Source organism: Echeneis naucrates, chromosome 24 (genome assembly GCF_900963305.1).
Source record: "Echeneis naucrates chromosome 24, fEcheNa1.1, whole genome shotgun sequence".
Lineage (NCBI taxonomy): Eukaryota > Metazoa > Chordata > Actinopteri > Carangiformes > Echeneidae > Echeneis > Echeneis naucrates.
In genome coordinates this window covers 2,661,295-2,674,592 of record NC_042534.1, presented here as the reverse complement: position 1 = coordinate 2,674,592, position 13,298 = coordinate 2,661,295, and the positions used below count along the sequence as shown (strand labels likewise).

Here is a 13,298-nt window from a genome sequence, read left to right as displayed (position 1 = left end):
GGTCTGATTTATGAGTGCTAGAAAAACTTCACAACCGTCTAATCCAAAAATCTACTCAGGACACTTTTCCACCCGATCTAACCGTGTGTGTTGGACCTACTCTGTTTAGATTCCCTAATCTTAATCTCGTCTCTCTGTTTGATTACCTTCTTTTTTGTTTTGGTTCGTTTCATGTGTTGAGAATCTTTGTCCTCTAAAGGACACGCTGCCCCACAAATCTACTGCTGTGAATCAGCTCGGTGGGACTCTGAAGAAACTGGGAGGGATTAGTGGGTCGGTCTGTGGATGTGTGTGATATGGACGGCTGAGGGCGCGTATGAGGGGTGGGCAGACTTCTGTGTGTGTGTGTGTGTGTGTGTGTGTGTGAGAGATGAAAATGAAGCATGTGGTTTTGGGGAAAAGTTGGAGGCTGGGGCAGCATTCCCCGAACAACGTTTCTGAAGCGATGCTGGATGGAAATGGTCACAAAAAAAGGGAAAATAATAATAACAATAATAAATAAAAATTAACTTCACAAAATCATAACAAAACCGCTTCCCCCCAAAAAAACTCAAATGACTTCCTGACACACAACGACCAACAACGACAACATGATGGGAGTCCCATGCTTTAGGTGGGTGGGAGCACATAACATGACACGGCAACACATCACAGAGGGACGTGGGGGGGTGCACAGGATGAGGACGTGCAACTGGACAACTTTAAATTCAACGTCATCAGAGAACAACATAAAAACAAGAAAATGACATCATCACCAAATACGAAGTATCCTGTCGTCTTTTAAACTAGAACTTTTAAATATCCAGAAGTCTGATCTGGTCCGATCTGGTCTGCAGGTGACGCAATGAATGCACCAAAAAAATAACAGTAGACGTGGCACAGGGATGTTTGATTGAACACACAGGACGGATGGATGGACGGGACCCTGATCAGACCGCTGCGTATTTAAAAATCCACAACCTGAACTACAAACGATTACTGTTCATTTAACTGAACTTTGAAGACGAACAAACAACTGAGTTTACTGTGTTGACCTTTCTGCCCTGACTGACTCACAGACATCACAGACGGATCACAGACGGACCGACCTTCTCCTCTGCCTCTCGTTTGGCTCGCTCCTCCTCCCTCCACCTCCTCTCCTCCTCCTTTGCTCGCTCCTCCGCCTCCCGTTTACGGATTTCCTCCAGCTGCTGCTTACGCCGTCGCTCCTCATCCTGCAACTGATCGCACACACCCGCACACAAAAGCATGCCAAAGGACACACAAAGACAGACACACACAGAAGCAAATAAAAAAAAATTAGTACGACATTAATTGAGTTTGATTCTCACACAAACCTCTGAACATGAATCCACATCAGTCTGTTTCAGTGCGTTAACACTAACATACACTAACATGTTGTGTATAATGTGAGGTAGTTTGATTTGTCTCACAGGACTGCTCCAGAGGGGAGGAGCAGTGTGCACTGCAAACACACAGCGCAGTCAGGTAGACACACACACACACAGCTTGATCATGCAACAACAGCAACCAGACCAGAGCAAAAACCAACAGCTGCTTCAGGTGCATCTCATTTTCTTTCATGGTAACTTCAGAAAACATCCAAGGAGCCACTGAGCAGGAGAGGGAGCATAAATCCAACGCACCTGAAGGAGCTGCAGCAGACATAAAACAAGCAGACCCCGTTCTCCGCTCTGGATGGGGCTAAAGGGGAAGTTCAACCAGATACAGAAAAAACATTTCCCTCATGGCCTCGGTGGAATCTGTCCACTGAAACTGATTTGATTTGTACGGTATGGAGAACATCACATCGGTGCACACGATGCTTCCTTTCATTAAATACATTCAGTCTTATTTATCTTATTTACAAGTGTGTGAAGGCTTTAATAGATGATTGAGGGGTGAATTTGAACTCACTGATGAAAGCTAAATTTTTGGGGCGTTCATAGTTTTATTTAAAGGGAACATGAGTGAGATTGGATTTGATTTGAGGGAGAGCTTTTTTTGTGTATTCTGTGTGAACGGACCCTTTAAAGGACAAAAAGACAGAAAGGCTCAGCTGGTCACACAGATGGACGGACGGACACATGGATGGATTCATGGACACAACACCATGACGTGTCCCTGCAGGCAGGCAGTGCTGAGGGCTCACAGGACAATCATGCACGGACCTGGACTTGGACCTGGACCCCCCCGTGATGAATTCAGCCATGCAGGCTCCACCTCTGTATGCACTCAAAACATCACTGCAGCCGCCCTCCGCTCTGCTCAGCATGCACAGGTTCAGCTTCCTGCCTTCATGATTTCACAGATATTATTGTTGGTAAGCAGCAGCCCCCCCCCGCCCCCCCAGCAGTTGTTTTGAGTGGACAGAGAGATGGCAGCTCCCCCAGCCAATAAGCAACAAGCATCCCAGGACGGCCTCCATGAGCGGCTGCTCTGTAGCTAATCATGGCCCAGCCCTAAATCCAACCCTGACAACCCCCCAATGAAACGACAACAGAATCCAGATGGGTGGGAAGAGACAGATAGGAAACACGGGCAGGTGCGCAGCCCAGACGGAAAACAGGAAGTGATGTAAGGGCAGGGTGAGGACACTCGTCATTAACAGGAAGAACATACCAAGTCTAGAACAGAGATAGCTGGGACAGCAGTCTGCTGCTGAAGAAGAAGAAGAGAAGAGAGTGAGAGAAGGGGGGGTACGGGGGAGGCAGGGGGGAGGACAGGAAGACTACCAAATACTGAAAAGGAATAAATGAAGAATAAAACAAACGGAGAAAGGAAGGAAGAGGAAACTGAGGAGCAAAGTAGAAAAAAGGGAGAGGGAGGACAAACAGCAAAGTGAAAACAGTGTTTTTCTCCACAGCGCCGATTTAAACGCTCCGTCATCCGTCCAAATCCAACCACTGCACCACCGGACCGCACCTTTCACAGGGAACTTCATTTCCACACCGGGAATTAAAACAGTTAAAACAAAAATAAAGAAAGGGCAGGAAAAAACTGGGAAACGCCAAAAAGGCGTCTTCAATTCTAATTACCTGAAGTGACTCCACACCAAATCATTTCTCTGTTGGTGAGGGGGCCCATGGAAGGATTTACTGCTGCACCCCCCCACGTGTTTACAAAGATTGGTTTGGCATCTTTTTATTCAGGAAAACATGCCACTCAGCAGAATGCAGGCCAGAATGAGTAAAGTCTTAATTCAACTCCAAATTCTGAAGATCAGAATTTGTGGGAATTGGAGGGGCAGTTCTGTCTGCTGGGTATAAATAAATAAACTTATCCTGTTTTTTTCAAACTACACTGAATGTCCAAAAGGAGTTAACACATCGGACTGAAGTTAAAAGGATTTCAGTATTAACAGAAACATTAAAAACATCCTTCCGTGATGATTCCAGACCTCATAACCATCACGCCTCACCAGGACACATTCAGAAAATAATGCTGGAAGAAGAAAAACTACCGTCTGCTGATGACGACCGTAAAAACACAAATAATTCTGAGATTAAAAGATAAAACACGTCTCTACCTCGATGTGTCCAGAGACGCTGTGGTCGTGGCTCAGTAGTATGATAAGATAAATAAAAGCAAGGTTGGAATAAAAAGAAAAATAACATGTCACTGACACCAGTTTAAACTGGACCGGATCACTGAATAAGAAAAGACAAAATCGTGACGTCTCTGAACGGACCTTCGTCTCGCAGCATTAACGGCACCCCCCCATCCACCCCCGCTGCAGCCAATCAGAAATAAGCAGCTCAGCATGGCAAAGCGATGACAGAAGCATGTTGCAGATGCACATTGCAGGACATTCATAGTGGGAGCGCTGCCACAGAGGAATCCATTTCCCCTTCTTGCATTGGAAAGGCGGTTCTGTTCTGCCCCCCCCCTCCTAAAATCAGCCTTCCTGTGTCTCGCCCTTCCTCCTGTACTGGACTAGATGGGCAGTATCAGTTGACAAACGGAGATCAGAATGTTTTATTTCAGGCTTTACATCCAACTTCCTGTCAATCCCAGAGCTGCCTTCCTGTAAATGTTTAACTCCCCCCCCCCACCAGCACCAACACCCGGTCTCACCCTGACTCTCTTCTCGGCCTCCAGCCTCTGCATGATCATCATGGTGTCCACGTCCTCGTCGTCCTCCTCCTCCTCGTCTTCGTCGCTCTGCTTGGACTCCTGCAGCCGTTTCTGGAACTGCCACTCCAGCATCAGCTTCCTGAGACGGTCGCTTTCCTCCGCCGTCCGCTCCGGCTTCGCCTGGGGGGGGGAACAAACAAAAAAAACCCAATTCAGAACTGAACGGACACGCTTTTTTTTTGCCAGCGAATCACAACAGCTTCATATAAACTACATAAATTAAAATTTTCTTCTGAGTTCATTTTCTCAGTTATAGAAAAATGAAAAATGCACATCGCTGGTTCAGTCTAAACTTCAAACACCTTCAATTCACAATGACAAAAAAACAAAACAAAAAAAACTGAAAAATTCTTGCTGGAATCGTCAAGGGGCTCAGATTTTTCGCCAAATCACCCCTTGTGGTTCCTTCCCGCTCCGTTTCTACCTCACAGATGAGACTTTCCCTGTTTCCTTTCGGGCCGCAGCTCACCTGCAGCTCCTGGATCTCCTTGTCCAGCAGGTCCACGATGTGGAGCTGCTGCTGTTTCTCGGCCTTCTCGCGGGCGTCTCTCTTCCAGGGGTCCGGAGACAGACTGTCGCTGGAGGTCAGCTCCTCCTTGCTGATGGTGATGTACTGCAGGTCTCGCCTCTCGATGGTGCGCGGCTGCTGCTGTGGGAGGAGCTCCCTGATCACTGTGTCCATGCCTGCAATGACATCACGGTTCATCAGCCACTGATGGAAAAAGGAGGAGGCCTGCGTGTTACAACAGGAAGTCCTGGAGATGACTTACCGGCGGGGTTGGAGGCGCTGGTGGGCGGAGGAACGGCTGACCGCTGCAGGCTGGCCAGCTTCTCCGGTCTGGATGGGGGGGGCTGGGGTTGAGGCAGTGGGGGCTGGTAGGGCTGGGGCGGGGCTACAGACGCCATCGGGGTCTGGTGATGAGGAGGAGGCATGGCTCCTCCGTTGTTGTGAGGCTGGACGGGCATGACGGGGTTGGCACGGATCTGCCCCAACTTCCTCTCCTGCTCCCTCCTCTTCCTCTCTCTGGGAAACCACCATCTTTGTTAGCATCGTCGTCATCAACGTACGGTTCTTAGAAAAGAAAGAAAGACAGCGACGTACCTCTCCTCCTCCAGGCGAGCTTTCTCCTTCTCATACCAGCGCTGCTGCTCCTCGCGTTTTTTGCGGTCAGCGGCCTGCTGAGCGGCGACGGGGGTGACAGCAGCAGGAGGCGGTGGGAGCGGCAGGTCGGACTGGGGGTCGAAGGGGTCGTAGGCATCGGGGTAAGGGGCTGGCGGTGGAGGCGGGGGAGGGGGCAGATCAGAGCGCGACGGAGGCTGGGCCGAGTGCGGCGGAACAGCGTGCGGCGTGTTGGGCGTCTTCCATCGGCCCGGCCCGGTCTTCTGGTTCTGGGTCTTGTTGGAGGACGAGGAGGAGGCGGAGAAGTTGAGGTGCTCCTGGCTGGACGTGGATGACTCCAACGAGGACGACACCTGCGGCTGAGGGGCCCAGTGGTCGGGGCCGCCGACGCCTGCAGACGCCATCAAAGGTTACAGACTCTGCAGGCTTTATTTCATTTGTCACAACTTGATTCCTAATTATTTTCTGAATGGAAGACAAACAGCTAAACTATTTTATTTTATACATTCGGCCTCTGATCTGGGCTTCTTCGACCTTTCTCACCTCCTGGGGGGCCTCTCTGGTAGTCCAGGTCTCTGTGTTGATAGTCCAGGTCCCGATGTTGGTAGTCCTGCTGGTAGTGTGGCTGCATGCGCTCGTCCGGCCTCAGCCCTCCTGGTGGGGGGTACAGCTCCTCCTGAGAGTGGTTGATCCGCTGAGAGGAGAGTAGAAGGGAGAGGTGACATTTTAGACGTCTTATTTTTTTTGGTCTGAGAAAACAACTCCTCAGTGACCGACGCTGCTTCACCTGCATGCTGTTGGGGATGTTGTCGACCACAGGGAGGCGCTCTCTGTCCTCCATGCCCTGCCAGTGCTGCGAGGGCCCCTGCCCAGGACCCACAACCCGATCCTGGCTCTTAGAGGCCGGGATGGTGAAGTACTCCCTGGGGTAGGTCTGGGTGGGGATGGGGTAGGCCTCTGGACGGGGAGGGGAGGGCTCATCCTAATAAACACATGAAATTGAATGTCAGGAGACGCCTAAATGAAAAATGACTTCTCATCTCTGGTCTAGATGCGGCACGTCCTTGAGCGTTGGCGTCAGCGGAACATTCCTCACTGAGACGCCATCAGCACCACTCATACGGTTACTTACGTCTGCACACAGGTTGCCCGTGGAGACGGAGGTGATCTTAGTGCCAGGTCCTCCTGGGTAGACCGCTTTACTTGCAGGACTCTGGCCCTGATCTGAATCGAGGGGGGGAGACATTCCTTCGTTTTAGTCCAGTAAAAGCTTTAATAAATAAATAAGACCCTGTGCTGATGAATGGGACACACACTTCACATGATATGTTACCACGGATACTAATCCTCCATTTTCTCATCTTGGTGACAGGAAATTTCCTGTATGTGATTTATGTACCGTCTCATTGAAGAGTGAAAACCTGTAGAGCGTCAGAGAGAGAGCAGGCTTACTGGCTACGTTGGGGCTGGAGCGATGGTCAGCCCGGTTCTTGAGGAGCCGGTCTTCGCCGCTCATCTTCTTTGGTTCGGGGTAACAGTCCCAGCCGGCCTGCGGACTCTCTGGAGAGCCGTTCTGCACCGAGTTGTTGTACAGCTCAAAGCCTTCGCTCTTTGGTCGCATCTTCCCGTTCTTCTCACGGCCTCGGTCTGAAGCTGACAGAGATGGAGAGTGCGTTTAAAAATTAAAGACAGTTTTAGTGATTAAATCCGATGAGCTCATGTGCTTTTGTGACTGTTGTGTTTTTAAAATGACCCAGAAGTCCAATAACACAAGGATGGGCTAAATCCTCAGAAACAAGTCTTAAATCAGGGAAGTTAGTTGTGTAGAGTTGTTGCAGATCATAAATCTTTTGTTGACTGAGAGTTTCTGCTCCACTGTTAATATTTCCCACAGTGAATCAGTGAGTTTCCCTTCTCAGTATCTCATGTTGTTTCCTGTCGTCTCGCCGTCAGTCAGTGGGAACTCGCACTCGTCTTCACTCAACATTAAATCTATTAAACAATGACCAGCGTCCTTCACCGCCTGGTGGTTAAACCTCGCTGTCTGGAAAACACTGCAGTCCAGGGAATTTGGAAGAAACACCCCTTTAGCGTCATCCTGGACCACAGACCGGCCCGGGCCGGGAGACTTCCTTAAAACTGGGGTCACATTCCAGCAGACAAAGACCAGCATGCAGCCAGACAAGCAGTAAACTCTCAGCTGTGTGTTAGTGTGTGTGCAGCTTTTCATGTACACACACACACACACACACACACACACACACACACACACAGACAGACACACAAAGCTGGCTTTGGCCACAAACACTCATTATACCGACCAGTCTGCAAGCTGGTTTTTTTTACAACAAGGACACAGTGTCTGGACAAGTCTGCTTCTCCTCCATCATCCACAACACCAAATTACTGACATTAACTAATAGTGCAGCCAACAATAGTCCATTCATCAAAACTCTGGAGAATCTGTTTGCGCGGTAACCTTCAAGTTTCAGAAGCTAAATTTATGACCATAAGTGATTTTAAATTTTTAGCAAAGAAAAAAAAAGGAAGAGCTGAAATACAGATTCAACTTCTCTTGCTTTGATGTAAAAGTTTATAATGCAAGGAAAAATAAATTAGAGCAGCTACTTTCATCATGAGATTTAAAAGCATAAGTTTAATTATCTGCCAGATTGACATTTATGATATTTAATAATAATAATAACAACAACAATAAAACAGGCAGAATAGAGACTGAATAAGTGCTGAATACACAATGAGGGAGCTAGAAAGATAAAATCGTGATGAAAATAAGAACATATGAAACATTTACACAGTAATTACTTCAAAAGCATAAATGAAACAGTAAAAATAACAAGGAATGAATCCACGACTCTCACCTCTTTGCATCATGGGACTCGGCTGGTTGAGCAGGGTGGCCAGTCCGTGGTAAATGGCTCCCTGTTTGGCGACCTCCAGAGTCACGACTGAGCCCGTCCTCGTCATCAGCTCAGCCGCCCTGGGGAGGGAGAGAGGGAGGGAGAGAGAGGGAGAGAGAGGGAGGGAGCATACATATCAAAATATTATTTTAATCATGTTTCATTAAAAAGAAAAAACATATCAAAACTTCAGACTGAGAGCACAAATTTATAACAACATTCACTGAGCTAATACATCAAGTAAGAAGTAGGGGCATTTTCCCATTGACTTCAATACAATCAACTTCTATTTCCAAAAAGTGGAGTCGCCCCCTGGTGGTCATCAGATTTAGTGCAGCTTTAAGGCTTCAGCAAAACAGTAAATAATCACAAGAGAAGCTGGAAACCAAAAAGTTTTGGCGATTGCTGCTGGAAATAATCAGAGTGAGGAGACGTTCTGTTGCTCATCGAACCGTTTCAGCTCTGAGAGTCGACGCGCTGACGTGTGTTGGTTAAAAATACCAGCAACTTTTCCCTTTTCTGGCTTCGCATCAAGCTGAGAAATGAGTACGACTTTTACTACGGCCCAGAGGAGGCAGGATTATATGTGGCACCGCCAGAGACTCTTCAGTCTAATTTGGTCCACCCCTGCTGTGTAACACACACACACACCTCATGTTGTTTCCTGCAGCAGCCACACTTCGCTCTACCCAAATCCTTTAAAATAGTTGAAGTGTGCATTAAATCAGATAATTTCATTGGACTCGAAGCTAAACGGCAGGATGATGTCACTCCCTGATCAGCTGACCCTGAAGAAATCAGAACGATAAAAACGACGGTCATCGAGCCCGGAGCAGACGAACCTGAGGGGCGTTTGCCACTGAACGCCCTCACACACCTTCTTTCCTGCTTGGTGCTGCGTCCTGCTGTCTCTGAAGTAAGATTTAACTGAAGCTCAAGCTGCCTCGCCCCTGAGGTTTCCTACATGTGGCTATCGGATATTTTTCGAATGTTTTCGGCTCTAAAAATAGAGCTGTCATTGTGTGGCCGTAGATTCGTACTGATGGCAGGTGGTTGGACAAAAAACACCACGCAGAGCCACATCACCTCCTCCCTGCTGTTTCAGAGCTGCATCACATTTGTTTTCCGATGTTTTAACGATAGTTTTAATTTGTCAGATGGGAATTTCCCCCCCATTTCCAATTTGCAAATGGAAATCAGGACAAGTGGAGATTTGGTTGGTGTCACATGACCACGAGGAGTGTTTGTACCTCTCTTGTGATAGGCCGACCAGACTGCGCCCGTCCACGCTCAACAGCTGGTCACCTGCAGCCAGTCGACCGTCCTGCGCGCACACAGACAGACACACACACACACACACCACAGAATGAGTCACTGTTTATACTCTTCTTCCTCCATCACGGCTCCAGTTTGAGCGTCTGAACTCACCATGTCAGCTGCTCCGCCTTTGACAACAGACTTTATGTAGATGCCCAACTTCTCCTGACCAGCACCCTGGAGGGAGAAATGTTTAGAATCACTTTATTGTCCAGGAAATACACACACAAAATAAAGACAATAAACACACAAGCTCAATAAACGTTTGGCTCAGCTGCCAATGAAAAGCAGTTGATTAAATAATCAGCCAGCGCAGCTCGGCTGTTGTGTAACTGTTTGTCAGTGCGTTTGCCGTCGAAACGCTCCAAATTAAAAAGATTCAGGATCACTCCCACAGAGTGAGAAACCCGACGTGAAGCCATGACAGTGACAGTGCTGATCCTGGTAGATCCTCTGTGGGCCGGCAAAAGAAAGACGATGAGCACCTGACCGAAGACCTGGACCAGCCTCTCAGCTGAACTGAACCAGAATGAAAAACGTTCTTTCATCTGAGCTGAAGGTCACACAGCCACACTGAACCTTCTGTACCAACAGCAGCAGTGACCCGTTTCCCTGCTTATGCCGCTGAAACAATCAAATATGTCTCTGTGGAAACGATAGAGATTTATTTTATGTGATAATATTTTCTTTAAACAAATCCTTTCTTTATCAAGCAACAAAGAGCTGAAACACAGATAGAAAAAAATCCTGCCTGCAGCTTTGCAGGAAAACCACACCGTGTGTGTGTGTGTGTGTGTGTGTGTGTGTGTGTGTGTGTGTGGTCTTTCTCTCTGAAGTGGTGAAGTGGTTCACAGAGCTGGCGTACTATCAGACACATCACACACTTTTTTAACCATCTTGACATGTTTATCCTCAGAACTTGTGCAGCAGCAGAACCAGAGAAATATCTGGGCAAATTTCATCTGCAGAAATGTTGCTGTTGGGAAGCCAACAAAGAGCTAATAAGACGACGAGGGACTCGGTCATTTTCACACTTTTAAAGCAGGTTCAAGGATGGGCAGTTTAACACGGAGGTAAAGGTAACTGCTCTACCTACACATCAAGAATCACAGCATGTCTATAAAAATGCTCTATAAAGTCTATAAAGTAAAATTGCTGCAGTTCTTCAGATCTGGCAGCGTGGCAGACAGAAGGTGTGTGTGTGTGTGTGTGTGTGTGAAGCCACATCCTGTAGAATGAAGGTAGAGGTTAAACTGAGGTGAACAGCGCTGACATTTAATACGCGTCTGATCTGCTGTGGCGCAGCAGATAACTTTAATGTGTCAGTGACAAGAAGTGGAAAGGTTGTGTATAAATCCAATAAGATCAGAGGACGACTTGAGAAGCTGCTAAACTTCAGGAGTCTCATAAACAACAGAAACGTGGGTTTGTCCAACGTGGCCTTTATAAAGCGGCTCTCTAAAAGTAGCTATGAATACAGCGGTGAATCTGTTAATATTCAATCAAACCATTTCACGAAGAGTTCCTCACAGATATTCAGATCTCCCTCTGTGTGTGTTACCAAAACGCTTGTTGACTGTTTGCCATCGGCGTCTTCCTGCAGCAGGAAACGAGTTTTCAATGAGCGGGAAAATATAAACAAGAGTTCAAACCCATCAGCTCTTTCTAAATAACAATGAGCTTTGTGTCCCTTTCTCTCTTTGAAAATGAAACAAATACATTCCTGAGCTTTCAAACTGTGGCACATTTTTCTTTCCTTAAAAAAAACCAAAACAAAACAAACAAACCAAATGTGCCATCAGTTGGAAACAACACTGAAAACTGGGAGTTCAGACGAGATCGCACATTTTTATTGTGTTTAATACAGTGGAAAGCAATTTAACTGATCACTTAAAAGCACATTTGCATGAATACAACTCAGCTTCTAACATTTGACTAAAGATCGGTGGAGTTTTTCATCTATTATCTGTTTATTAATGATGTGAAGGGAGCATCTGTCTGGCCATCCATCATCCACAGACACGTTAGGTCTTCAAACTTTCACCCACAATGGTTCAACTCTGTCTGCTTTGTGTGTGTATGTTATAATGAGGCTGGATTCATGCAGGCACGAATTTCCTCCGAGTGACATTAAGATGAGAGAAAAGCAGTGACTCATTCTGACTCCTTTATGTCTGTTGTCCATTAGAGAAGACATTGAAGAGCCTGTGTTTCACTTGGAGCCACAGCTTCATCACGGACTGCTCCACAACAGGGCCGAGACGCCAAAACAGGCTCCGCAGACATTTGTGGGAATCCTCTGAATCACTGGAGGGTGTCCAGTGGGAATTTAAGCTCTCAGAGATGCCTCATAAGTCCTCCAACATCTAGAATAAGTTATGAAGGAATGAACGTCACGATACATTTCTGTCAGAAATGGACAGCGATGTTTAAAAAAAATATTATTCCCTCTCTTTTTGCTCCGTTTTCAGTCTCCACCGCTTCCACTATGACGACCATCAGGTAGAAAAGGCTGCTTGTCTGTGAGAGAGATGATAAACCTAAACCCCTTTATCACGAAGTTCCAACAGGGGAGAAGTTGTCTGTCACAATAAAATTTCATAATGAATAAAAATATAAAATTTTGTCACTTAATATTCACATGAAACTAAATTTCAGACCAACTGAAAACAGCTGAACTGACCATTCAAGTGAAACGGTGAACGGAGAAAAGCTGCAGTTGGCGTTCAGACCTGATCCGGAAATTATCGGGGTCAACACTTGTTGTTGTTGTTTGACAAATGGTGGAGAAGAACAACTGAAACTTGATCCTACGTAGGTGTGACAGCACATTCGGGTTCATCCAGTTGTGGATGTTACAGCCCAAACATGCAGACACACATTTAAAATTTAAAAGCTGTCAGTCACATGAACTGTGAAAATATGGGCCTGTGGAAACGTGCGCAAACGGTCACACTCTCACAGGAGTAAAACTAGTAGCTGATGTTGGCATGTAGGCCAAAGTCAAACCAGATGTGTCGCAGGTCACGAACATCATCAACTGATCAACACAACTTTAAAAACACTGGCTGAACAACTGGCTGACTTAACACAACAGAACACGTGTCTGTCTTATAACCTTCACCGCTGAAAAACCAGACGCAGCTTTACTCTTTGATTTATTGCATTTTAATGGAAAGCTCCTGTTCTTTTAAGAGCACTGACACAACAAATCAAGTGCACCTTAAAGCTGCCTGGTCTGCGTTAGAGCGAAGTGGTCTGACTTTTAAAAACAATCTTCAGAATGTCTCCGTGATGGTGGTTTTACTTTGTAGTCTCTTAAATTCAAACTTTGTCACACCATCAGGTCAGGAAACGTTTAGAAAACAAAAAAGGGGCTCAATACACACCAGATTAAACCAACTCTGGGCTGAATTACCGCTCAGTGAAACCTAAAACAATTTCAGATGTGGAAGAAAAGTTTTGTTTTGATGGCTGTTTTTCACATCTGCGAAGTTCCTTCAGCTGCTCATCATCATTTTCATTAATCATTTTTTCAATTTCAGTGTTTGTCGTTCATAAAGTCACACTTTAATGTCTTATTTCCAAAGTTACTCAGTTGGACTAAAGAGAGAAAATGGGAGAAACACATGAATCTTTGAATAAATGAACCTGAATTACACAACACACCCGTCAGTATTTTCTTCTGGACATTAGAGTCGGGGCGCCCAACATAAACAGCGGCGGTCACAGGCGTCTGAAATAACAGCTGCTGATGCAGACTGGCAGCACGACAGATGATTACAGCTCACGTTAGAACATGTCAA

At 46.5% G+C, this 13,298-nt stretch overlaps 1 protein-coding gene across 4 annotated transcripts in view; it reads right to left on the bottom strand.

The window, feature by feature from the left end:
- The window catches only part of afdna (afadin, adherens junction formation factor a), a 74,311-nt gene that overhangs the window by 6,344 nt on the left and 54,669 nt on the right, over window positions 1-13,298 (bottom strand). For 3 of the 4 annotated variants that reach the window (XM_029495758.1, XM_029495761.1, XM_029495759.1), the window contains 12 exons: window positions 9,604-9,669; window positions 9,426-9,499; window positions 8,137-8,255; window positions 6,710-6,910; window positions 6,390-6,481; window positions 6,045-6,239; window positions 5,801-5,951; window positions 5,240-5,648; window positions 4,908-5,161; window positions 4,607-4,821; window positions 4,078-4,257; window positions 1,089-1,220 (listed from right to left, as the gene is read on the bottom strand). In XM_029495758.1, coding sequence (XP_029351618.1) covers window positions 1,089-1,220; window positions 4,078-4,257; window positions 4,607-4,821; window positions 4,908-5,161; window positions 5,240-5,648; window positions 5,801-5,951; window positions 6,045-6,239; window positions 6,390-6,481; window positions 6,710-6,910; window positions 8,137-8,255; window positions 9,426-9,499; window positions 9,604-9,669 — 2,088 coding nt within the window. The remainder of the gene's footprint in view (window positions 1-1,088; window positions 1,221-4,077; window positions 4,258-4,606; window positions 4,822-4,907; window positions 5,162-5,239; window positions 5,649-5,800; window positions 5,952-6,044; window positions 6,240-6,389; window positions 6,482-6,709; window positions 6,911-8,136; window positions 8,256-9,425; window positions 9,500-9,603; window positions 9,670-13,298) is intronic. The other variant, XM_029495760.1, reaches the window with a different exon arrangement.